This window comes from Lepeophtheirus salmonis, chromosome 8 (genome assembly GCF_016086655.4).
Source record: "Lepeophtheirus salmonis chromosome 8, UVic_Lsal_1.4, whole genome shotgun sequence".
NCBI lineage: Eukaryota > Metazoa > Arthropoda > Copepoda > Siphonostomatoida > Caligidae > Lepeophtheirus > Lepeophtheirus salmonis.
In genome coordinates, this window is record NC_052138.2 from 2,748,707 (window position 1) to 2,770,827 (window position 22,121).

At 35.7% G+C, this 22,121-nt stretch overlaps 9 protein-coding genes across 9 annotated transcripts; 4 read left to right on the forward strand and 5 right to left on the reverse strand.

Annotated features, from left to right (window-relative positions):
- The first annotated feature begins 18 nt into the window (after positions 1-18).
- SMC5 (structural maintenance of chromosomes 5) lies at positions 19-3,582 on the forward strand. Its single transcript, XM_071890519.1, is given in 6 exon segments — positions 19-322; positions 388-659; positions 661-746; positions 810-959; positions 1,006-1,910; positions 1,975-3,582. Coding segments are annotated over 6 exon segments (3,105 nt in total). The 5' UTR covers positions 19-162; the 3' UTR covers positions 3,507-3,582.
- Positions 3,583-3,982: 400 nt separating this feature from the next.
- LOC121123261 (transcription initiation factor TFIID subunit 10) lies at positions 3,983-4,390 on the reverse strand. The gene has a single exon (XM_040718392.2). It carries the CDS (start codon positions 4,388-4,390, stop codon positions 3,983-3,985), a length of 408 nt encoding a protein of 135 aa, XP_040574326.1.
- Position 4,391: 1 nt separating this feature from the next.
- On the reverse strand, positions 4,392-5,927 carry LOC121123258 (phosphomannomutase 1). The gene is made up of 3 exons (XM_071890327.1): positions 5,628-5,927; positions 5,082-5,564; positions 4,392-5,019 (listed from the first exon to the last, which is right to left on the reverse strand). Exons 2-3 carry the CDS (start codon positions 5,383-5,385, stop codon positions 4,571-4,573), a joined length of 753 nt encoding a protein of 250 aa, XP_071746428.1. The 5' UTR covers positions 5,386-5,564; positions 5,628-5,927; the 3' UTR covers positions 4,392-4,570.
- Positions 5,928-6,443: 516 nt separating this feature from the next.
- Positions 6,444-7,507, forward strand: RpS6 (ribosomal protein S6). The gene is made up of 4 exons (XM_040718391.2): positions 6,444-6,520; positions 6,592-6,666; positions 6,724-6,917; positions 6,973-7,507. The coding sequence occupies exons 2-4, from the start codon at positions 6,598-6,600 to the stop codon at positions 7,442-7,444; spliced, it is 735 nt and encodes a 244-aa protein (XP_040574325.1). The 5' UTR covers positions 6,444-6,520; positions 6,592-6,597; the 3' UTR covers positions 7,445-7,507.
- A 1,794-nt stretch (positions 7,508-9,301) lies between these two features.
- On the forward strand, positions 9,302-11,737 carry mRpS30 (mitochondrial ribosomal protein S30). The gene is made up of 2 exons (XM_040718386.2): positions 9,302-9,432; positions 9,769-11,737. The coding sequence occupies exon 2, from the start codon at positions 9,886-9,888 to the stop codon at positions 11,629-11,631; it is 1,746 nt and encodes a 581-aa protein (XP_040574320.1). The 5' UTR covers positions 9,302-9,432; positions 9,769-9,885; the 3' UTR covers positions 11,632-11,737.
- A 3,965-nt stretch (positions 11,738-15,702) lies between these two features.
- On the reverse strand, positions 15,703-17,414 carry Yif1 (Yip1d-interacting factor 1). The gene is made up of 2 exons (XM_040718388.2): positions 16,948-17,414; positions 15,703-16,889 (listed from the first exon to the last, which is right to left on the reverse strand). The coding sequence occupies exons 1-2, from the start codon at positions 17,125-17,127 to the stop codon at positions 16,116-16,118; spliced, it is 954 nt and encodes a 317-aa protein (XP_040574322.1). The 5' UTR covers positions 17,128-17,414; the 3' UTR covers positions 15,703-16,115.
- A 114-nt stretch (positions 17,415-17,528) lies between these two features.
- On the reverse strand, positions 17,529-19,009 carry lsn (vacuolar-sorting protein SNF8). The gene is made up of 3 exons (XM_040718390.2): positions 18,265-19,009; positions 17,890-18,205; positions 17,529-17,830 (listed from the first exon to the last, which is right to left on the reverse strand). The coding sequence occupies exons 1-3, from the start codon at positions 18,469-18,471 to the stop codon at positions 17,607-17,609; spliced, it is 747 nt and encodes a 248-aa protein (XP_040574324.1). The 5' UTR covers positions 18,472-19,009; the 3' UTR covers positions 17,529-17,606.
- LOC139906165 (proteasome assembly chaperone 4-like) lies at positions 18,509-18,850 on the reverse strand. The gene has a single exon (XM_071890520.1). It carries the CDS (start codon positions 18,848-18,850, stop codon positions 18,509-18,511), a length of 342 nt encoding a protein of 113 aa, XP_071746621.1.
- A 1,104-nt stretch (positions 19,010-20,113) lies between the features above and the next one.
- Positions 20,114-21,194, forward strand: Trs23 (trafficking protein particle complex subunit 4-like protein Trs23). Its single transcript, XM_040718080.2, is given in 3 exon segments — positions 20,114-20,526; positions 20,620-20,878; positions 20,881-21,194. Coding segments are annotated over 3 exon segments (669 nt in total). The 5' UTR covers positions 20,114-20,209; the 3' UTR covers positions 20,974-21,194.
- Positions 21,195-22,121: the final 927 nt, after the last annotated feature.

The following is a 22,121-nucleotide window of genomic DNA, read 5'->3' on the forward strand; positions in this document are numbered from 1 at the left end:
TGACTATAACTATTCTATTCAAAATCTAAAATCAGATCAAAACACGGTGAATGAATCCGCCGTTCACGGACAATCAATGAAGTACTTAATGACCGAAATGCATCTTCCTCGTTGAATTTTAGTAAACATAGAAAAGAAAAAGGCCATAATCCATCAATAATCATGGCAACAGAGACATGGAGCCATGGCTCAATTGTTAAGGTTTATATGAAGGATTTTATGCAGTATGGTGAGGCGACATTCGAGCCAGGGCCTTGTCTAAATGTGATTCTCGGACCAAATGGAAGTGGTAAATCAACCATTGTGAATGCTATCTGCTTAGGTATTAGTTATTATTAATATTCAAGTTTCCATTCTCGTATCTAAAACGGTCTTACTTTTTTTTAGGTGTTGGAGGTAAAGCCAAATTCCTGGATCGGGCCAAAGATCCACGGGAGTTTATAAGAGAAGGGGCTGAATCATCAGAATTAAAAATAGAACTCTTTAACGACTCGGGTTCTAATTGGACAATTACGAGAAAATGGTCGACCAGAGACTCACGTACCCATTGGTTATTAAACGGCGCATCTGTTCTACAAAAGAATATTGAGGCACTGACAAAGGAGCTCCGCATACAAGTGGAGAATCTGTGTCAATTTCTACCTCAAGATAGAGTCCAGGGGGTTTTCCAAAATGGATGCAAAAACCCTGTTGGACTCCACCATTGAAGCAGTGGGAGAGGATGCTCTAAAGCAGAAACATGAAAGGTAGGTTCATTGATTTTGAATAGTCTACATTTGTCATTTCTTTTTAAATTTCCCTCATGACAGATTGAAGCTATTACAAAAAGAGTATGAAGAGTTTGAGGATCAATATAGGTCCAAGCAAGAGCTTTTAGCTCAAAGTAAATCTCAGATGGAACGAATGGATGGAGACGTGAAAAATTACCATGAGAAGCAAAAAGTGGATGAAAAAATCGGGTTGTACAAGAAAAAAAGGGTTTGGCTTCTGTATGCACAAAAAAAGGAAGAAGTTCGTGAGATGGATGAAGAAAAAAAAGACGATTGAGGCCTCGATTAAGAAACAAGAGAACACTGAAATCAAGCCAGTGAGAAACTCAATCAATAAAATAAAATCATCCATAGAAACTGTCGATAACGAAATTCGAAAGAAGCTGGAAAATATCCGAAGTCATGTAAATGAATCGAAAAATTACTCTAATAAAATAGAAAATCTTCAAGTTGAATATAGCAATTGTGATCTAGTACTTGAAGAATTTCTTTCTCGTGTATCTGAGAGGGAATCTAAAATTGAGAGCATTCAAAAAGAAATAAACAATTTAAAGAGCATGGCCAATGATGAGCAAGAAGAAGAATTCAAACGTGAATTTCACGAAGCAAATCAGGAATTGATAAGTATAGCACAAGAGGAGTCCAATCTTGAGATCAATATAAAAAGCGTTGATAGGGAACGAGACCGTCTTGATAGAGAAATTAGTCTAAAACAAGAGGAAATCAAAAGACTCAATGACGTAGGGTCTCTCAAGATTACGAAGTTACAATCTAGTTTTGCTGATGGGAAAGAGGCTGTCTCAGGTCTTCGTTGGTTAAAGTCCATGAGCCTTAGAGGAAAATTTTATGATCCTATCATATTGACCATCAACGTATATGACCCCTCTCATGCATTTTACTTTGAGAATTCCATAAATATTCGAGACTTGGTAGCTTTTGGTGCGGAGGAAACAGAGGATGTAAGTGAGATCCTTCGATTTTTACGAAAAGAAAAAAACTTAAAAGTGAATGTGATTCACATGAGTCCTAACGTAAATATGAATAGCTTTCAACCTCGAATTCCACCCGAGTCCTTTCCTCCAGAGTATAATTTCAAAGGGTATCTTTCGGATTTATTTGATGCACCCCTTCCAGTTAAAGGTATTTTATATCAAGGTTTTAAGATATATGACCCATTTCTATGCTTAATTCATTTTAATTTCAGCATATCTGTTAAAACAGTATCAATTTCACAACACGGCTGTCTTTGGATCCGTTAAACCTTCCATAATTAACAAAATAGTTCATGAACTCAAAATAAGTGCATTTTTTGTGGAAAGAGAACGGTATAATACAATTGTCTCTGCATATACGTCCGAATGCTCCTCAACGAGTTTCACTGCTCACCCTCGCAATTGGATTCAAATGAGTGTTGATAGCTCAAGGATCAAGGTGTTGGAAGATGCTAGAAGACAATTAGAGGATGATAAGCTAAGAATACTTGATTCTACTCGACAAGATCATCAAAGTTTAAAAGAGAAAAGAAAGATGAAAGAGGAAACTACGGAGAGGGTCTCGAAGCTTAATCAAAAAATTAGTTACATCAAACAACATCGGAATAAACTAAGAATGAAGGAAAAAAATCTCGCTGCACTAATGGATAATAGTGAGGAGAGCTCAGAGGAAGAAAGAGTTCAAAGGGAATCCCGTTCTCAAAAGACTAATATCATTCGACGATTAATTGAATTGAATAAAAGTCTCTTTCATGGGATTCAAAAGCATGGGAATGCAAAAATTGCTCTGGACTTGGAAAAAATGAAGTCACAGCCCTTATCGGACCAACTAAAATCTGAACAAATAAAGCTTCAAGAACTTGAAAACAGCATCGAGTGTTTGAGGACTGAAATTGATGCAAAAAAGGCTGAGGCGAAAAAATGCATGAATGAAGCTAATGAATATCTTCTGGAATTGGAAAAACTTACTGGGAATCGTCGAATAAGTGAAGAGCTAAAAGGGCTTTGGGAAGAACATGATGTGCCGAATGATGTTGACAAAATAGAAGAGGATATAGACGGACTGGAAACAGAGTCTGCTTGCATAGGAAACATAGATCGGTCTGTAGTGGAAGAATATTTACGGTTAAAGGAGACTGTTACGTATTTAGAGGACAATATTTCAACTAAAGAAACCGAAACAAACAATAGACGAGAGGATATTGAGTCTCTAAAATCAGAATGGATAGGAAGACTTACTACTCTGGTTGATAACTTGGATTCAAAATTTAGATCCAACTTTGACTACATGGGCTATGCAGGACAAATACAACTCAAAGTTCCCGATGAAAGGAATAACTTTAACGATGATTACGGTATAGAAATATATGTTAAATATAGAGAAAACGTTCGACTTGCTAAACTAACTCCTCACTTACAATCTGGTGGGGAGAGAAGTGTTGCAACTGCTTTATATATGATGTCGCTTCAAGAATTGACCATAGTCCCATTTCGATGCGTGGATGAAATAAATCAAGGGATGGACGCTACCAATGAAAGGAAGGTTTTTGATATCCTTATTAATACCTCAAGTAGAGAAGACCGCTCTGCTCAGTATTTCCTCCTCACGCCCAAACTCCTACCAGACCTCAGCTACAATGAAATGGTGAAAATCCACGTCGTATATAATGGAACTCACATGCTTCAATATCCAGGTATGAGTGCTGGGAAGTTTCTGCAGAAGGCTCTTCTTCAAAGAGCATAAAGATGTATTTTTCTTTAATTGTTGACAGTTTATTATTGATATTATTATAAATCAGAGTATACATACGATAAATGTATAATGTATAGTTATTTATTGAAGTTTGATGATCCAACTAACCTTTAAAAATTATATTTGGTCTAGTAAAAAAAAAAAAAAAAAAAATTAGCCATTGGTTGAATACATGATTATCACTCTAATGATGTATATATTAATTTAAATAATGTACTTTATAATGATATTGGAAGAAAGAGAGAGAGAGAGAGATAGGGCTCTACTGTACTAAATATAAAAAGGTTCTTTATCAAGTCGTCTAAAATACAAAGCCCTTATTTTCAAAATTAATCTTTAATTAACAATTTTGTGAGATTTTTTTCTTTTTCTTGAAATACTTTCTTACTCGTGTACGCAATCACTGATGAAATCATCATGATCCAAAGAGAATATTTAATTATTGCCAATACCCAGAACAGGCGTCCTTAGGCATAATATGGAGGCTTGCGAATAACGATTCCTTGATCCCCTAAAGCAAGACCAAGATCTTCACACGTCATAGTATATCTTCTATCCCCACCCTTTTTGGGATGTTTTTCCTTTCCACCTCCCCCTCTCATTTTGCAATGTTGAAGAGCATCGTTGGCTACATCCGATATGAACTTTTGTGCTGCAAGGGAGATAAGTCGTACGATCCTGGGATCATCCGTCTCAAATCCTGCTGATGATAAATAGTGTTGAGTTACAGCATCTGGGATGGTAGGTGTATAGTCCTCCAATTGCATGAGGAAGTCTGAGATGGGAGGTCCTTGAGTGGTAAACTGTGTATTGCTTGTAACTCCATTTACGGGCCCGTTAGAAGGGGGATTGAGTCCATTCAAATTATTTGACATGCTAAAACGATAAACAAAATATTGAATTAAGCATAAAAGACAAACAAACATATATGCGAACAAGGAATCAATCACAAATTTTATTCATAAACAATAACGACTTGATAAAATATTTAATTAAAAAAGAAAAGCAGGTCAAACAAGTGGCATATTCCACAAACACTTGTTCTTAATTAATTTTTATAAATTGAATGTTTTTTTCAACTGCTGAATCGTGTCCTCTGGAGAAATGACTGTAAATCCCTTGGTCCTTGGGTCCTCAAAGATTTCATAATCGTTTCCACCAGGAGATGTCTTATCACCGAAAAAATAAATGTCTTTAAAACCATCCATATCACAGACTCTTTTTAAACAAAATCGTTTATCCCAATTCTCTGGGAAGACGTCAATAGAGATTTGCCCTCCAAGAGAGACTTGAATTCCCTTGAATCGACTCATGAGAGCATTTGCTAGACCCTGGCGAATCCCTTCTTTTTTGTCTAGCTCAAAGAATTGAAGGCGGTGTTCATGGGAGACGGAGCGACCAGGGGGAGATATGTTGATGAGTCCATTTCGGAACTCTACGAAATTTCCTCTTTTGACGGGAAGGCGAATTTTAGAGAGATAATCCAGGGCAAAGTTGATTATGTCTGAAAGAAAAAAAAGGAGTACAAATGAAGGAAAGGCTTTTCAAGTGGATCAACTACAAGACCTTGACATTTGTCCTCTCCAAGGGCATTGGAAATGGACTCTTTCGTCACACATTCCCCATTTTTGTAGCCAACGAGTCCATTTTCAGCAAAAACATAGTCCCATGAGGTAATGAGTTTTGATTCGTCCCCTTGAGCGATTTGCTCGGCTATTTTAGACAAATCCGATCCTCCCACGATCCCTACAGTAAACTCCGGCTTCAAAACCTCATCATAAAAGGATTGTGTCTCTTTGGTGATCGTTAAACGACTTTGCGTCAAAGTTCCATCCACATCAAAGAGAATCAAGGTGCTCTTCCGACTCATTTTCAACAGACAACGATCCCCTTACAGTTGACACCCAATTGACAAACTAAGCCACTTATGAATTATGAAAGAACTACGTAAGAATAGCGGGAGAGCTGAGAGAGCTCTGCTCTCACTTTGACTTCATAAGGATTGTAATGCGAGCGATTCCATCCAAGCTCTACTATTAAAATACGTACCTGTGCTCAAATTATTAATGTTATTAAATCATCATCAATATTATTTTATCACAATTATATTACGCTGGATGACGTCATGAGCATCTTGTATAAACGCGTCAGCTACATCCATTATAATTCATACAGCTAACTCTAGCATTTAGCTATTTCCTCGCTTCATCTAATATCCATCGTTAGTCAGGAAGGATTTTCAGTTCTCATCACTGAAAGTTTTCTAGCGTAGAGTAGGACGTCATTGGGACCCACAAAAAAGGAATAAACTATTCATAATAATTGAAAAGCCTAAATTTATTGGTAATAATTAAAGAATCAATGAACAAAATAAATTTAAATGACTCCATTCAGTATTTTTATGCAACAAACTTACAGAAACAAATGCGCCCAACGACGTCACCAGAAACAGAAGGAGAGGGAATGAATTAATAAATCTGCTGCGTTTGCCCTAGGGTTTCCTTGTTGTCTAATCTTTTCCAAATATAACATTGATTGTTCATCCCCTTTTATCAAGTGGGGATTTGCTTTTCTTCATCATATATAGTAGATATTAACTGAATATACTGTATTAATGTCATATTTTATCAAAAGCGCAGCAATACATTCGCAAATACTTAGTGAATGTTCAAAATGGCTAGTTGTATCCTGCTAACATATACACAGCGTGATGTCGCCAGTAGCAGAAGTACCATATCTTCCGTTAGATACTAATATAGTAAATCCACTCTTAATGTTTATAATGCATAAATAAATTGATTGATTAGGTATAATGAAAATGACATTTTTAAGTCATTAATAGAAAGCAAGGACAATTAAGTCTTCATATTAGAATGAATGATAATGCTATATTATGCATGAAATATGTGAAAAGGCCAAAGTTAGCTATAAAAAGCAGTTGGTAATATTGATGACAGAGGCGGAAGCTCAACTAAACTTCCTTTCTGCACGTGAACCCCTTGGCGGTGAGACGTTTTTTCTTTATATACTATATATTTACCTTATGTGAATTTGTTTTATATATCTTTAATTATAGCTAAGGATGAAGCTGAACGTGTCTTATCCCCGAACGGGTTGCCAAAAGCTCTTCGAAATAAACGATGAACATAAGGTGAGTTAGTCCGAGGGGAGGGGGTGAATGGAAGTCCTTATTTATGTATGATTGTAGGTCCGACCTTTTTACGAGAAGCGTATGGGCCAAGAAGTTGAGGCCAACTCTCTTGGAGAAGAATGGAAGGACTATGTCTTTCGCATCACTGGTGGAAACGATAAGCAAGGTTTCCCCATGAAGCAGGGTGTTATGACCCAGGGTCGCGTCCGTCTTCTTTTGAAGAAGGGTCATTCCTGCTACAGACAGAGACGGTAAATATTCCTTACTGTACTGATGATTGGCGGTCATTGATTGTTATGTTTATAGGACTGGAGAGCGTAAGCGCAAATCCGTCCGTGGTTGCATCGTGGACAGCAACTTGTCTGTTTTGTCCCTTGCAATTGTCAAGAAGGGAGAAAAGGAGATCCCCGGTCTGACCGAAAACATTGTCCCAAGACGTCTTGGACCCAAAAGAGCATCCAAGATCCGCAAGCTCTTCAACTTGACCAAGGGAGACAACGTCTGCCAGTTTGTGATCAAGCGTCCTCTTCCAGTTAAGGATGGAAAGAAACTTAAATACAAGTCTCCCAAGATTCAACGCCTAGTGACCCCTACTGTCTTGCAAAGGAAGCGTCACAGAGTCGCCCTTAAGCGCCGTCGTACTGAGAAAAATCGTCAGGCTGCTGCTGAATATGCTAAAATTTTGGCTCAACGTCAAAAGGAGGCAAAGGAAGCGAAGGAACTTCGTCGTAAGCGCTCAGCTTCCATAAGAGAAACCCGTAACTCAACCCACAAATAAATATATAAGCGTCTCGTATGTTTTGTTAAAACCTCAGAACGTTAATAAAAACGTTAAAAACAGCATGGATATCCTTCTATTTCCTTTGCAACAAGTGTCGTGCTCATTTTTGCTTATTAAGTTGGCTCTGCTGTACTTAATTTTGTTGGTGGTTTTATTGTTTGAAGTTCTGATAAAAATTCATGAGTTGTCGAGCACGTGTCTAATGGTACTATGGAATTTTAGTTTAGTTGTCCGAATTATTCATTAAATTAAGTTAGATTCAAAGCCTTCTTAAACAATGGGGGTGTGGATTTTATGATAGGACATTATTTGTTGGTTTTTTTAGTGATAAAAGTACTAACATATATGCACTCTTGAAGAAAACCTCCGTAATTTTATTTGTAACTATTTTTGAATAGCTTTGTTTAATTTTTTTGGGTAGATTCAACTTCGGACCGAACTGCTTGGTAGCAGTTTTTGGTTAATATATATATATATACAGCTCAATAATCTATGTACATATTTCGGTTAACTATAGGCTTAGTATTCATATTTCTGGGAAGAGTTGAGATACTCGAGAAGGGTAACTATAGGTTAGAGCCTACGTTTAATTAATGCGATGGTGTATGGCACCGATAACTCTTTATTATGTTATTATGCGAACTGTGGAAACAGCTACGTCTGTACGGGAACAAATTCAGTACATTTTATGTATTTTACCCATAATGCACTATTATAAAATGGGGAATCTTGCTTAAGTTGTCGCCGAAGCTAAGTGATCACTGTTTCAGTTTCCTTTTTGCCTAACCGCTTAATACAGGTTTGACTCTATTTGCGTTCTTGCGCCTCTGCATTTGGGGGCATTGGTCATAATGAGAAAAACTTCAGAGTTTTAAGTTCATGGGATAATATTATATTGCTGAAATGGTATTAATTGATAAAAGGGTATTTTCTGATAAAACAAAAGGAGTAACTTTCTTGTAGCTTCAACTTTTTTACTGATTTGGGATCCCCTGCTTTTTGTTTTAGAATAATTCTTAATAAGCTATTAATCTATAAAAAGTTCGTAAAATTCATAATATAAATTTTGTTTTCATTTATTTTTACTATTAATAAATATTTAATATAGATCAGCTAACCCTGGTATAATGACTAGGGCTCTAATATTTCCTCCCTAAAAATGGTATCCTCTGTTGATTTGTCTTATAAGTTATAACCTCAATACCATCATGAAACCCTTTAGTATAATATTAATAAAAAGTCGAAAATAGAAAATTATTATTTTTGGTGGCCTTTCTTGAAAATGGTTGGTTATGTCTAGAGTATAAAGCCTTTATAACAGTACATAGCGTATGAACTTTAGTTCAGAGGTACTTGAATCAGATGGGAAGTGGAGGAAGCAAAAACATTTTAATTACATTAATTATTTAAAAACTTCGAAACTTTATTTATTGGCCTTACTATTAATCCGTATTATGAGACCAATCACTTCTAGGTCCAAAAAATTGATACTTAACATATTAACAAACTCCCCCTTGTTGAATTTGGTTGATTTTACACTACATTCAATACTTTGTTTTAAATAAAAATCAGATTTTAATGAAATATTTAGCAATAAAAATAATAAATGAATAGCTATATAGAAAATTGTACACTTTTCAACTTAGAAAACCTATTTCATACGCGACCATTCCATAGTTCAGTGATTTGCAAATGGTGTGCAGTGAGACATTTCATAGAAAATAATCAATGTAAATGTATAATTTTCAAAATATATTAATTTTATTTAAGACACCCTCAAACCTCACGATATGATCATCACCGATTTTGACCATTTTTTGGTCAGGGTCTTTATCCTAACAAAAGAAAGCTATCTGTGAAATTTTACACTTATGCAAGTACGAGTGTTTGTTTGGGAGTTCCTCAAAGTTTGGCCCTTTTCGAAGGATCCTTAAACTGCTGAAAGTGAACCGACTTCATTAATGGATGTATAAAAATACTCACAAGTACTTTAATTTAATTTTTATTAAAAAAATACCATGAAACTTTTATTGCAAACAATTAGAGTGGGATCTCAATGATACCATCTTCATTAGGGCCTATAACTGGAAAATATCATATTTTCCATACTAGTAAATTTCTTATTTTCCCACCTTCATTTGCCAGTTCAAATCTAATTATTTCATTAAAAGTAGAAGAATTTTTGCTACTTTAAGCGCAATTTGCAGTGCCTATAAATGATTAATCAAAATAATTATATCCATAGAAATTGAAGATAACTATTATATATCTCGAAAAATACATATGCAATCCAGGCTCAATTTTTATAAAAATAATTCTAGCTTGTTTTTGGGTTGACGAGCCACATATAATTTTGGATTTTGTCAGCTGATCGTTGAATAAGCACCGTGAATATCTGTAAACGTAAACATTTAAATAAACGAGTGATCTCCTTCGCAATGCTCCGTGTGAGGAACTATATTGCCTCTCGATGTTTCCATGGAGTGGCACCCCCACCGGAGGAGTCTGTCTACTCCAAGAAGCCAGAGTATCCTCCTCTTCCAAAGTATCCGGATAGCATGTACAAGACAGAAAAGGACAAAGTCATTTGTAAAATGCGGTCTTTGGATACCGTTGAGGAAAAGGCCTATTACTTGAATCTACCCAAGTACTATGGGTGGTTCAGTGTAAACATCCAAGAGGATTTCGTTCGCTATGGCTCTTTAAAGTTTGCCAAGTGTGCGACGGCATCAGATGTAGTTGATGGAGAAAATCTCCCTGTGTCTCACTCAGAAGACTCCAAGAGAATTACGACTGAATCCTTGGATATCCTCAAAACCTATATTAATTCTTACAGAAACTCCACAGTGCCCCCTTACTCTGTTCGAGGTGATGATGTAGAGGAAAGGAAGGACTTCATCAAATATAATCAAGGGGAGCTGAGCAAACTCAACTTCCTATCTGGTCTGGATAGGATCCTCTCTATTATCACAAACAATACCTCAGCAACAGATTTGAATGCCAGGCTAGAAGCATTCTGGTTTAAGGGAGGATTTGATCCAGATGCACTAATGGTTCGCAAACGAAGAGGTGACGTAAAGTCACGAATAAAGAGAAATATTCTTAAAGGGACCATAGAAGATCATCATGACATTATTTATGAGAGCTACGATAGACCCATGGCCTATATTGGGTGTCCTCTTATAACTAAACGGAATCCTTATTTCCTTCCAAGTTTCTTAGATATGGAACAATGCCGTAGAGAATTTCAAAGTTACAAAGAGGCTGAAGAGTTTTTTCATGATCCCAAGTCTCTGGGATACCCATATAAGCATGTCCATGGTCGTAATATTCCCTGTGTTTGGACGGGGAGCAAAAATCCTTGTCTCAACATATCTTACCTATCTTCCTTAAATCGGTTTAAGAAATCCACGAGTGAGTCTTCCTTCTCTGAGGATATAGCTGAGCACATGACTCCAAATGAAGAAGCTCTCATCAAATCCATTTTCCATTCATTTGCTGCTACACTTTCCTCATCCACATACTTTGGTTTTACTCCCTTCAACAACCCCACTTATCCCATTTCTACTCGGACAGCCGTATTTGATGGTCAGTCCATGGCACTGAGTGTTTATCAACTCAATCGTACAGAGCTTCACCAAACTCAAGATGATGAAGAAGGGCGTGACCTAAGGAATAAGTTATGGTTTAGCCCCTATAGAGAACTATACACTCTAGACTCTGAGGGATCTCTTTCTCATATTAATGAGGACTTACTTCAGGATTTGATATCCATTTATTTAGAAAAAGGAGATGTATCGAAGGAACACACTCCTTACCTTCATCCACAATATAAGTATATTCATCAAATTAAATCAGCTTATGATAGAGAGTATTTCTGGAAGAGGTATTTGACGATGAACAATCCAAGTATGGACAACTTGAAACGCCCAACAATCGAGCCTTGGGAAAAAATACATTTGATCGATAATCCTAGTAGCATGTCTATGCTTGGATTACGTGACAGACAGTGGTTCCGTATGGCAAAGTATGACTTCCGTGGCCGTGAGCATTGGGATCCAGAATTTAGAAAGCTAGACTATTATGAGCCCCCTTATTTACCAGTTAAATTTAGAAAAACTCGAAATCCATTCAAGAGAAATCAATATCGAACACGGAAAGTGACGATTCCTGTTCCTAAATAAACAAGCCTTTTTATATTAGTGATTGACTAATATTGTTTATTCTTGGATTGTCTTGTTTATAAATTGATAATTATTTATTATATGAATATATTCAGTTACAATTTCACATTGATTGATTTATTTTATTAATGACGTGCTATAAGGTTCTCTTCATTTTCTTGGCCACTGTTTCATATTTTGTATATGGTAAAGAGAGGAGAAAATTTGAATCTTCCTCAGTAGAGGATTTGGAACAAAATTACTATGGGTATCATGATATAGAGGACATCCACAATGCTCCAGAGAAGAGGTGCAATAGCCTTCAAAATTCAAATTAAATGATATTTCATTTTATTTTATTAGTAGAGATGAAAGTTACAAGGAGAAGGATGAAGGATTTAGAGATGATGATTTAAGTAAGAAATAATATTTTTCATTAATGACATAATGTCTATATATTATCCTATTTTTTAAAAGAAAAATCCCCAAACAAAACAGAGTCGGATGGTCCATTTACACATGACAATCCTCATGTTAAAGAAGAATTATATGTTAACAGTCAAGAGAATAATGAACAAGATACGACTGAACCTCAACTGAATATTCCAAACAAAAGTAATGAAGGTTAGCGGAAAACCCTTGTTGTTAAATAATACTTTATTAATATATTTTTTTAAAGTAGAGGAACTTCCCATTAGAAGAAGAAGACCTCCGAGAATTAGGAAGGGTGACACAGTTTCAAAAAAAATGGAGGATGATTACGATTCCTACATCCAAGAGAACCAGAGTAATTCAATGAAGACTCCCAAAAGTAATAGGAGGAATATTGAGGGAAGAAGACGTGATCAATCCTTTAGTATGAAATCTAAAAATCCTAATAAAAAAAGGAAGCCCTCCAAAAAATTCCGGAGACACCATAGGGGGCATCATCACCATCACTATCGGTCAAAAAGACCTAAGAATAATAAATTACATAAAAATCAGAAAAAAAAACAGAAAAACAACACAGGAAATAATGAAAGACAATGAACATGATGAGAATGTTGTAACTGATGACTCATCTCATCTCGAATCAGTCAACCAATATGGGGATAGTAATTATATTGACGATGGGGAAGTAAATCAGGAGCAGCGACTAAGTGACAAAAGTTTAACAGAAGAAATATTCGTAACTTTACCAACAATAGCTTCAACACAGAAGCCACAGAATGATTCTGCATACAGTGAAAAAATAAGTAAAAGAATGAATGGACGAACATTGCGTTTGGGAGATGCAAAAGGCGAATATTACAAAAGTATATCCTATGATGATGGAGCTAGCCAACAAAAGATAAATTATAATTCATACATTCCTTCTTCATCCCTCACATCTAATTATGAAGCTAGCCACATAAAGCCCTCAAGTATGCCTTTTAACAAGGATAATGAACAAACTGAGTTAAGAACTGATCCTAATATACAATTTGATACACATAAGAATATAAATTTAGATAGAGGATCTGACCCCATTGCTAAAGATAGTTTTATACAAGAATCAAATGTAGAGACGAATAAAAGGGGCTTCGAACCAGAGTCTGAATATAAAAATAACTATAGATTAGAATCTAAAGAGGAAGGTAACGGTACATTTAGAGAAGGGTATGAAGATTTAGAGTACGAGAACTCTGGATCAGAATCTACGGAAGATGAAAAAGAAAAATTCATACAAATGTCTGAAGAGGACGAGTATAAACAAGAATCTGAAGAAGAGGAAAAAGACTACATTAAACATAGTTCTGTCCAGAATGAGGATGCAAGTCTTAACAAAGAATATAATGAGCAATTAGAAGAACATGGAAATTTTAAGGATAAATTGGATATCATTGATGATCAATCCCAATTTGATCACAAATATGAAAATAAATTTAGAGAAGAAGCTTCTAAAGTTAAGAGTCGTACTCCTAAAATTTCAAAGCATAAGATACAATTATATCAATCCAAATTAAGTAAAAGACGTTACCATGAAAGACCTGGCTCAATAAATGACCATTCTGATAGATATGATAAAAATGATAATTATGGACGGGAGTCAAATTTAGAAAATGAAGAAAATTACAGTCAAAGAGACAATAATTCAGACAATGAAGACTATCAGTATGATTCAGACTATGCAGATGATTATAATTTTCACAATAAGGGATTAGAACAAAAATTTAACTCAAGGAAAGATAAACATTACAAAAGAGAACGCAAGCAAGAAGATGAACATGGCAGACATCATTCTTATGATAAAAATTATAAACATGAACCAGATTTGGAGGAAAACGAAAGATACCCTCAAAATGGTGATTTATCTGAAAATAAGCATGGTGACCGTAGTCAAAATAGAATATCTTTCCATGACAGAGATAAATACAACAAAAGGGGATATGATCCAGACGATGGTGGAGGCGGAATGTATCATCACTCTTCTCATAGGCACAATAAACGAGAGCCAGTTTTGGACAGTGACAGAAAGAACAGTCTAAGTGATGATTTCTCGGACGAACGATATCGTCAAGATTCTGACTATGTGGAGGATGATTATGGACATAGTAGTAAAAAAATACACCCCATTTCAGAAGATCATGATAAAAGTTACTATGACGAAAAAGAATATGACGGCAAATATCGCCTTTATTCAGAGGAAAATAGTTTGGAAAAGGAAAGGTCCAATTCTATGAACAATAAACATTACTATGGAGGGTTAAAACCTGAAAATCAAAATGTATCTATATCCGGAAAGGAAGGGAAGTCGCTCAGATCTTACCATGAAAAAGACAGATACATGAACGATCAACTGGGGAATAATAAGCGGCATAGGTATAAAGAAATTTCGCACAAAGATAACCATCATCACAGAATTCAAGATGATTTGGAAAATAAAAATTCCCATCCCCCCTAAAATGGTCTATAAAGATTCTGAACCAATAAATGAAAATCAACTACGACAGAGTACACATTTGGATGATGACAAAAAGTTACAACGACGATCCCACCATATGGAAGACAAACTCTCTAAAAGTAATGATGAAGAGTCATACCATGGATCCTATCGCGAAGATATTAAACAAAAGCATGAATTGGTTAATGAACGCCTCTTTCAGAAAGTACTTGATCAGAAATTTCTGAAAAAGAGTCATGGTTTAAAAGGTCGCAAAAGATTACGCGGGGCTTCCCCACTTGCTCAGCCTCGTAATTCAAATAATCTTCGAGTGTATGATAAAGTTAAAAAAAAGTATCATGATCGAAATCTGTATGGTAATGATGCTAAATTGTTAGAACAGGTATCTGATTTGCCGAGTGATAAATATTATAGAGAGGATACGAATTTAGGACAGATGCAAAAAGTTAACAATAATAATTCATTGCCAGTTGTTGGAGGAAGAAGACAAAAATATTATGGTCCAATTGGTCAACTTCCTCAGACTTTAAGTAATATCGAGGGGACGGGGGTCTTGAAACAAGGAGCAGTTCCATCAGGAGATCTCACACAAAGAGGAATCCCTTCTTTGTATCCAGTTAATCCACAAATTCTACCGGAGAAGAACGAAGGTTCTCAACAAATTCATAATATTAACAACCCCGTGGATGAGACCAAGGAGCTCAAATCCGCTAGACTAAGCTACAACCAACCACTACGAAAGGAAAATGTTGTAGAAGAAAAAAGTTTGAGAGCCGAAAACCTAAGTAGCCCATTACAAAAAGGAATAAATCCAAATATACAGGTATCAAACGTAGATATAAATGGAGAAGTTTTAAATGAGCAACTTATTGATGAGCGCAAGGGTAGTCTAGGAGGACAAACATCCAATATTACTGCCGGACTACAAAGTCAATCTAAAAAAGGCTCTTTTAAGCAAGGAGGAGTTCGGCATCGTTTTAGTGTTATTCATAACCCACACGTCCACCAGGGATCAGATCCAGCAGCAGGGGGTTCTCAACCAACCTACCTTTCAAATGAAATCCCATATAATCCAGGAAATAACACTCAAACTATCCTCCCCCCTCAAACATAGCTACATAGATAAGAACTTTTATAATTATAAAAAAAAAAAAAAATATTCTGATGAATTGTTAATTGACTTAATTGTTTATTTCGCGAAATTTTTTACCAAATTAGAAAAATACTTACTATAACAATAAATAAACAATGAAGAAGAAATTGAGATTTAATTAAACAACAATATTGCAGATGACGTTTCATAATTAAATAATATATTTTCTCGACGGAATCTAATGTATAATTTTCAAAATAAGTCGAAGAATATTATAAGTAGATTGATAAACATATAAAAATAATTAATTAATCAACTATCAAATTTCTTGAATGGTCTAGAGACTTAGCCACGAATAACTTTAGTTATGAAGTCATCACGAAAAGGTTTTTTTTTTTTTTTTTAAATAACAACCCGAAAAATGTATGTACTTGATTAAAAAAAATTGATTTTGTAGTTTATAAAAAAGGAGAATTAGTGATGTATTATTTAAACCATAACATACGAGAACGTGAACCACCAGAGGAAGAAGGGTTGCACTCCGGTTATAAAGAGAAGGATATACATTTTGCCGGCTGTATTAGATCCTCCAACCCCCCCACGCTCAGGATTTATCCGTCGTTTCAAACTCCGAGCTAAAAAGACCATGACTGCAATGGATGTGTAGATCAGTGATAGATAATAAATGAGTCTGGAGCCAATAAGTCCTATTAGACAGAGAAGTACGACTCCAACATATTTGTAAGAGCTATATGCTAAAACATCCCATTTAGACAAGTCCGAAGGAATGTTGAAGATAAAAGAGGAGAAATAAAAAATCCCCATTTCGAGAAGAAGCCAGAGAAGGGCTGAATACGCCGTTGTAGCGAGTCCATCTGGAGTAAAAGCATTCATGAGACCACTGATGTATCCAGATACAAGGATATAGGTAACATAGGACATTAATGGTATATATAGATCGGTGGCGTTAACATCACATTTAGGCATAACAGGGCCTCCCTCTTCGGAAAAGGACTTGGCCCAGTTAGATTTGGTAAATGGAAAAAGAATAATACGAAGCTTGGAGGCTACATAGGCCGTATCCACTGCGAAGTAATAGCGTAAAACCTCCAAATTAATGTACTTATCCCAATTCTTTTGTATTTCAGCACTGCCTTTGCCCACAAACTCCTGACCATAAGCCATGGCCATCCCAGATATCATTGGGTTGGATTGCAAAAATTCTCCCACTTGACCGGGACCTAATGGAGCGTTCGAAGTATGCTACAAGTAAACATATTATTAGCTAAAGGACTACTTTGGAACCTCTTCCGAGTCTCACTTGTTGTTGCTGCTGCTGTTGCGTCGCATAGTAATCATTGGGATTGTAGTAACCAGCACCTGGAGCCCCGTAATAATTGGGATCATATCCTTGTTGTTGAGGATCTTCATACCCCGCATACTGCTCATTTGGATCATGGGATCCGTAGTAATCCTGACCATTATAATTGTCCCAAGACATGGCGAAGCATCAAGGATAATTGAACTAGGAAACTTATCAAGAAAACCAACAAAAATTTAAGTTAAATTTTCAGCTTGATCAGCGGATGACGTTTCCACTAGCTGTCTCTTTCTCTTTAACTCCCTACTGCCAGCTTCTCCTGCCTAACTGCCTTGCATTCCTCTTGGCGCCTCCCTTAATTTCATTCCCCCTTTGAGATTGAAATGGCTTACACCTAGGCACATAGCTTTAGAAATAAGATGAACAGAAATTGCACCTACCACTCAAAGAATAAAATTAACACATGTTCTCCTTATTCATTTACTCAGGGTCAAAGTTATAACTATACGAACAAATCATTGTTTTCAATCCTCTATTAGGAACCAAAATGTTATTAAGGATCCTAATAATTAATAAATATATATTTGACAACTTAGTTTATTGATATATAATATTATAATGGATTCATAGTCATAATTTGAAAGAGTTGAGTTACTATGTCAAAGTGAAGAGAGACTAGTAAAAATACTAGGGATCCAATAGGCAGGCTCATTCTCGTTTTGCTCGTCAATCCATCCAATCCCTTCCTTAATTAGTTGATCTAATACGTGTTGAGAGCGAGATGAACTCCATCCTAGCTCAGCTTCTACGATAGAAGAAGAGATCCACGCCCCATTTGTTTCAGCACACTGCAAAATTGCAGTTTGATCCATGGACATTTCTCCTATGAGTGATTGAGCATATATTAATAATAATTCATAAAATAAATGAAGAACACACTACCAGGGACGGATTGAATCAAGGACCGGCCAGATTGCAAAGGAATCACTGTAAACCCATTTCCCAATATTTTGAGCTTTTTAATGGCACGTAGTATATCATCTGAAGAAATTTCCTGACTCTTTTTTCCTCGTGAGAGAGCTACCTTTTTCCGTAGGACTTCCAACTCTATGAGTCCTCCAGTTTTATGAGAGGACGCCATGCATACTTCGATGATTTGAACACCCAATTCGTAATAAAAGTCTCCGACACCCAACATCTCGGACCAAAAACCCTTTCCTGAGGCAAGTGGATCCACGCCAATGGAGGCACACATGTCCTAAAAGAGATAAATAATAGTTTAATTTTGCAAAAGAGGCATACGGCATGACAATGTACTTGAAAATGCTTTCTAAAAGCCGGATCCTTTTTGATATCTGATGTATGTTTCTGAGCAAATTCCTCCAGCTTGTTACGAAAGGTCTCCATTTGTTTATTCATTTCTGCGAATTCATTTTCTGCGAGTTGAGAGCCTTTGTCTTTGAAGCGCTCTGCATCCAACTTTTTCCGTTGGATGGCCCCGACTCCAACAGTTCGTCTCCTCATTTCAAAGATTAAGAATGAAGGAGCTAGCTCAGAATGATTAAAATAGGTGAGGGAATGCTTTGAGCTCCTCAAAGAGCCTTTTGAGGATTTGGGATTGAGCTAAAGGATCCGAAGTTTCGGATGGGAGGTTATAGGAGAGAAACACGGGCTTTCCGAGCCTTTTACTCAGTTTAGTAGACCAGGTTTGTGAGGGATCAAATTCCTCCGGGATACCCAGAAGAGGGGATGAGTTGCTACCGTCCAAGCACACGGAGAGAGAATTCAACTCGGGCCCAAGATCACTACTACTCCCGATCCAAATCCAAAGGCAATGATTCTCGAAGCGTAGCACTTGATACCCAACACCGTCTCCCTCAAAATGATGAACTTGTATCGGCATCACTGTCAGGAACAAGATACAAAAGATTCCCTTAACCTCAAAGTCACTCCGACGAGCCCAAGAGTCGTGATAATTAGTAATATTTCAAGATTAAAGAATTTCTTTTACTACTCCCAAATTTAACAAAATATATTAGTTAAGGCAGTCCAACTACGTCATAAAATCCACTATCCACTATGGTCTCTAGAGTACTTATTCCCTATTTCGATATTATGTTCGAATCTTCGTGATCTCTGATTCGAAATTTGCTGGTATCAAATGGTTTTAAGCTGTTGAAACAAATTAAATGGGGACTTCCTACTATATTTGCTGGCTACTATTGAGGTGAATAGTATAAGTATCGCGTAGCTAATAATAGTAGAAAAGAAGAATTGGCTTTTAAAGGAGTTAAAATTGTGTATTTAATTAGTATTGGATCGGAATTCTGTATTCATAATTAATTGATAACAATGCAATGTTCTCCTTCAAAGTGTAGAGTAGGTTACTCCGACAATCCAAAGGAAGACAATATTTGTTGTCAAAGGCCACCTACTCGTATTAAAAATGAAAGTCTCCTTCATAGTTGAATCCATACTATACCAAGATATTATTTAATTATATGATTTCTTGCGATTACTGTTTACTTATTTCTCTTTCATTTATATTTATGTTCACTTTGAAAAATGTTTCAATAGTAAAAATATCTATTATTATACTTAAAGGAAAGATTAGGAAGGGAGTGAAAAATTTACGATTATATCGCAAGCATTTTAGACACAAAGACTACTAATTTGAAAGAACAGATTTTCTCTCTCCGTATCTCAAAGAAAGATGCGGGTCCATCGATATTTTAGGGTGTTTAAGTTATACTAAAGTACAGTTCCGAGAATTACTGCTTGCTTCAATTTTGGCTAATATTTTTTTACTATAATCTTTACAGATTTCAAAATGAAAAGAATCGTCAACTATATGGAGAAGTAACTTATTTTGAAATAAATAAAATAACATCCTTATTAAATATTGTTTATTTGTTTACCGTCTTAAACTCATCTTAAAACTAATGGAGATAGTCTCTGCTTTTTTGCTCCTTCAAATATTTGATAAATTAAAATTTGTTTATTCAATCATGTCATACGCTTTTAATAAAATATGACATTAATACAGTAGATTTAGTTAAAGTCTACTCAAGCAATAGTACGAGGTTGCAATAGTAAAAAAATAATCAGTCTGTTGTATAAATGAATGCAATAAAATAAACATAGAGTCATTGGAAGGACATATTTCGCTATTAAAAAAAAATCCATCAAAATATTAACTCGGAACTCCTTAAGTTATAAACCTTGAGACAATATTATATAATTATTAATTACTCGGAATAAAATGGCTACGCGGATTTACAACGTTTTTATTGTTTCAAAGTCGGGTGGACTCATTTATGACTACGATCATACCTCATCCTCTGGAACAGTTCATAATTTGGAACTAGAAAAAACCTTTGGCTATCCCTTAGATATTCGCCTCATATCCGAAAATCGTAAAATGATTGTAGAATTTGGGGCTAGAGATGGAATTGCCACAGGTCATGTGCTCATCAGCATGAATGGAATCTCTATCGAAGGGATGTCCGAGGAGCAAATTAAAGAGTTTATTCAAAAAGAAGAGAACTTTCCTTTAAATTTGAAATTTGGCCGTCCAAGGTACTTTATACACTTATAATTAATCATTCAGAGAGGATTCAATTAGTTTTGGCTTTAACAAATACTTTCTATATTTATTCATGTTCATTTCAGACTCAGCACGAATGAAAAAATCGTTTTAGCTTCCATGTTTTATCCCTTTTTCGCTCTCGCTGTTCAACTAAGTCCTGAGCTTGGCTCTTCTGGCATCAAAGAGTTAGAAACAGATACCTTTAAACTCTATTGTAATCAAACGCTCACTGGAGTGAAGTTTATTATTGTAGCTGAGCCTAAAATATCCGGATCATCTGGGATTGAGAGTCTCCTTGATAAAATCTACGAACTATATGCCGACTATGCCCTCAAAAACCCTTTTTTTACTCCCTTGAAATGCCCATTCGTGCAGACTTATTTGATACTAATTTAGCACTTGCCATAGATCAAATTGAACGAACTGGTTTCATATAATTAACATCATTATGAATATTAAATTCTTGTTTGTTATACCCTGTTCGTTTTCTTAATAACTGCATTTAAAAATCACATTTATTTTCTCACGTTCGTGTATGTTTGAGTCATCTTGTAATCTGCTATTGAATAAATAAGTTAAATATTATTCTTGTTAATTAAACCTCATTTATCGTTTCGTGATATTCTTTTACATTTCCTTGAAATATATATATATAAAACATTCAATTCATATTATGATTAGGAATGCCTTAATTACTATTAATTTATTTATTGAATGCTATTCCTTATTTGATTACAGATATTATACATTAGTATGACACCAGCAAGGCAAAGTCTTGAAGAAACTCTTCGACAAATTGCCGCCATCGAAAAGAAATTAGAGGATAAAAGCAAGAAGTTAGTGAGGAGTGATACTAAAGACATTAAGCCACCCTCCTCATTAGTTGTTTCTTCAAATTCCAAGTCCGCGACAGAAGGTGTCAAGACAAAGAAGTTTGTATTTGTTTGTCCTAAACTAAAAAAAGTTGAATGTTGTGACTTTTCCTTGCCTCATGAATTCTTTCGCTTCTCTGCTAAAATCAAATCCAAGTCAGATATCCAAACAATCCCCGTATCCATCCAAACTACAAAAACTGATTCAAATAAATCCAAGAGTCCCATATTCACAGCTCCCAAATTGAGACAATCGCCAATAATAGAGTTCAAATTACCCCAAGACTATTTTGAACCCTCATCTCAGGATTCAGAGGAAACTGAATCGCCAAGTTTATTATCAACAAAAAGAAAGCGAGCCCCACTAAGTCCTATCATCAATTCCAAGTCCTTTGAAGATTCGAGTGCCAAAAGACCCAAAACACTTTTTGTAAATGAGTTGAAGGATTTGAAAACAATTCTTCGACTCGAGGATAATGAAATAATATGTCTAAGGGGGGATAGAGCCATTTCACAATATCAGAGGTTCGAGAGAGGAGAGAGTTCACACTTTATATATATTCTTCAGGAGGATGGATCCTTGGAAGGCTTGATCCCCTTTGTTCTAAAAAATGAAGCGAGTGAGAGCTGCATCCATTTGGCTCATTATAAATGCAGTCCTCATTTTAGTACAACTCCAAATTGGTCTCATAAGTCACTCCTGCTTCTAATTG

What these genes read in the sequence shown, in the direction of transcription:
- Yif1 (XM_040718388.2), bottom strand. Translation starts at nt 17,127, where the DNA reads ATGTCTTGGGACAATTATAATGGTCAGGATTACTACGGATCCCATGAT. An exon ending in AACAGCAGCAGCAACAACAA is followed by an intron (nt 16,890 to 16,947) that starts GTGAGACTCGGA and finishes GTTTACTTGTAG; the next exon opens with CATACTTCGAACGCTCCATT.
- LOC139906165 (XM_071890520.1), bottom strand. Translation starts at nt 18,850, where the DNA reads ATGCCGATACAAGTTCATCATTTTGAGGGAGACGGTGTTGGGTATCAA.
- LOC121123261 (XM_040718392.2), bottom strand. Translation starts at nt 4,390, where the DNA reads ATGTCAAATAATTTGAATGGACTCAATCCCCCTTCTAACGGGCCCGTA.
- RpS6 (XM_040718391.2), top strand. Translation starts at nt 6,598, where the DNA reads ATGAAGCTGAACGTGTCTTATCCCCGAACGGGTTGCCAAAAGCTCTTC. An exon ending in AAATAAACGATGAACATAAG is followed by an intron (nt 6,667 to 6,723) that starts GTGAGTTAGTCC and finishes GTATGATTGTAG; the next exon opens with GTCCGACCTTTTTACGAGAA. An exon ending in TCCTGCTACAGACAGAGACG is followed by an intron (nt 6,918 to 6,972) that starts GTAAATATTCCT and finishes TTATGTTTATAG; the next exon opens with GACTGGAGAGCGTAAGCGCA.
- mRpS30 (XM_040718386.2), top strand. Translation starts at nt 9,886, where the DNA reads ATGCTCCGTGTGAGGAACTATATTGCCTCTCGATGTTTCCATGGAGTG.
- LOC121123258 (XM_071890327.1), bottom strand. Translation starts at nt 5,385, where the DNA reads ATGAGTCGGAAGAGCACCTTGATTCTCTTTGATGTGGATGGAACTTTG. An exon ending in TGGAGAGGACAAATGTCAAG is followed by an intron (nt 5,020 to 5,081) that starts GTCTTGTAGTTG and finishes TTTTTCTTTCAG; the next exon opens with ACATAATCAACTTTGCCCTG.
- lsn (XM_040718390.2), bottom strand. Translation starts at nt 18,471, where the DNA reads ATGAGGAGACGAACTGTTGGAGTCGGGGCCATCCAACGGAAAAAGTTG. An exon ending in CTTTTAGAAAGCATTTTCAA is followed by an intron (nt 18,206 to 18,264) that starts GTACATTGTCAT and finishes TATCTCTTTTAG; the next exon opens with GACATGTGTGCCTCCATTGG. An exon ending in CTTGATTCAATCCGTCCCTG is followed by an intron (nt 17,831 to 17,889) that starts GTAGTGTGTTCT and finishes AATCACTCATAG; the next exon opens with GAGAAATGTCCATGGATCAA.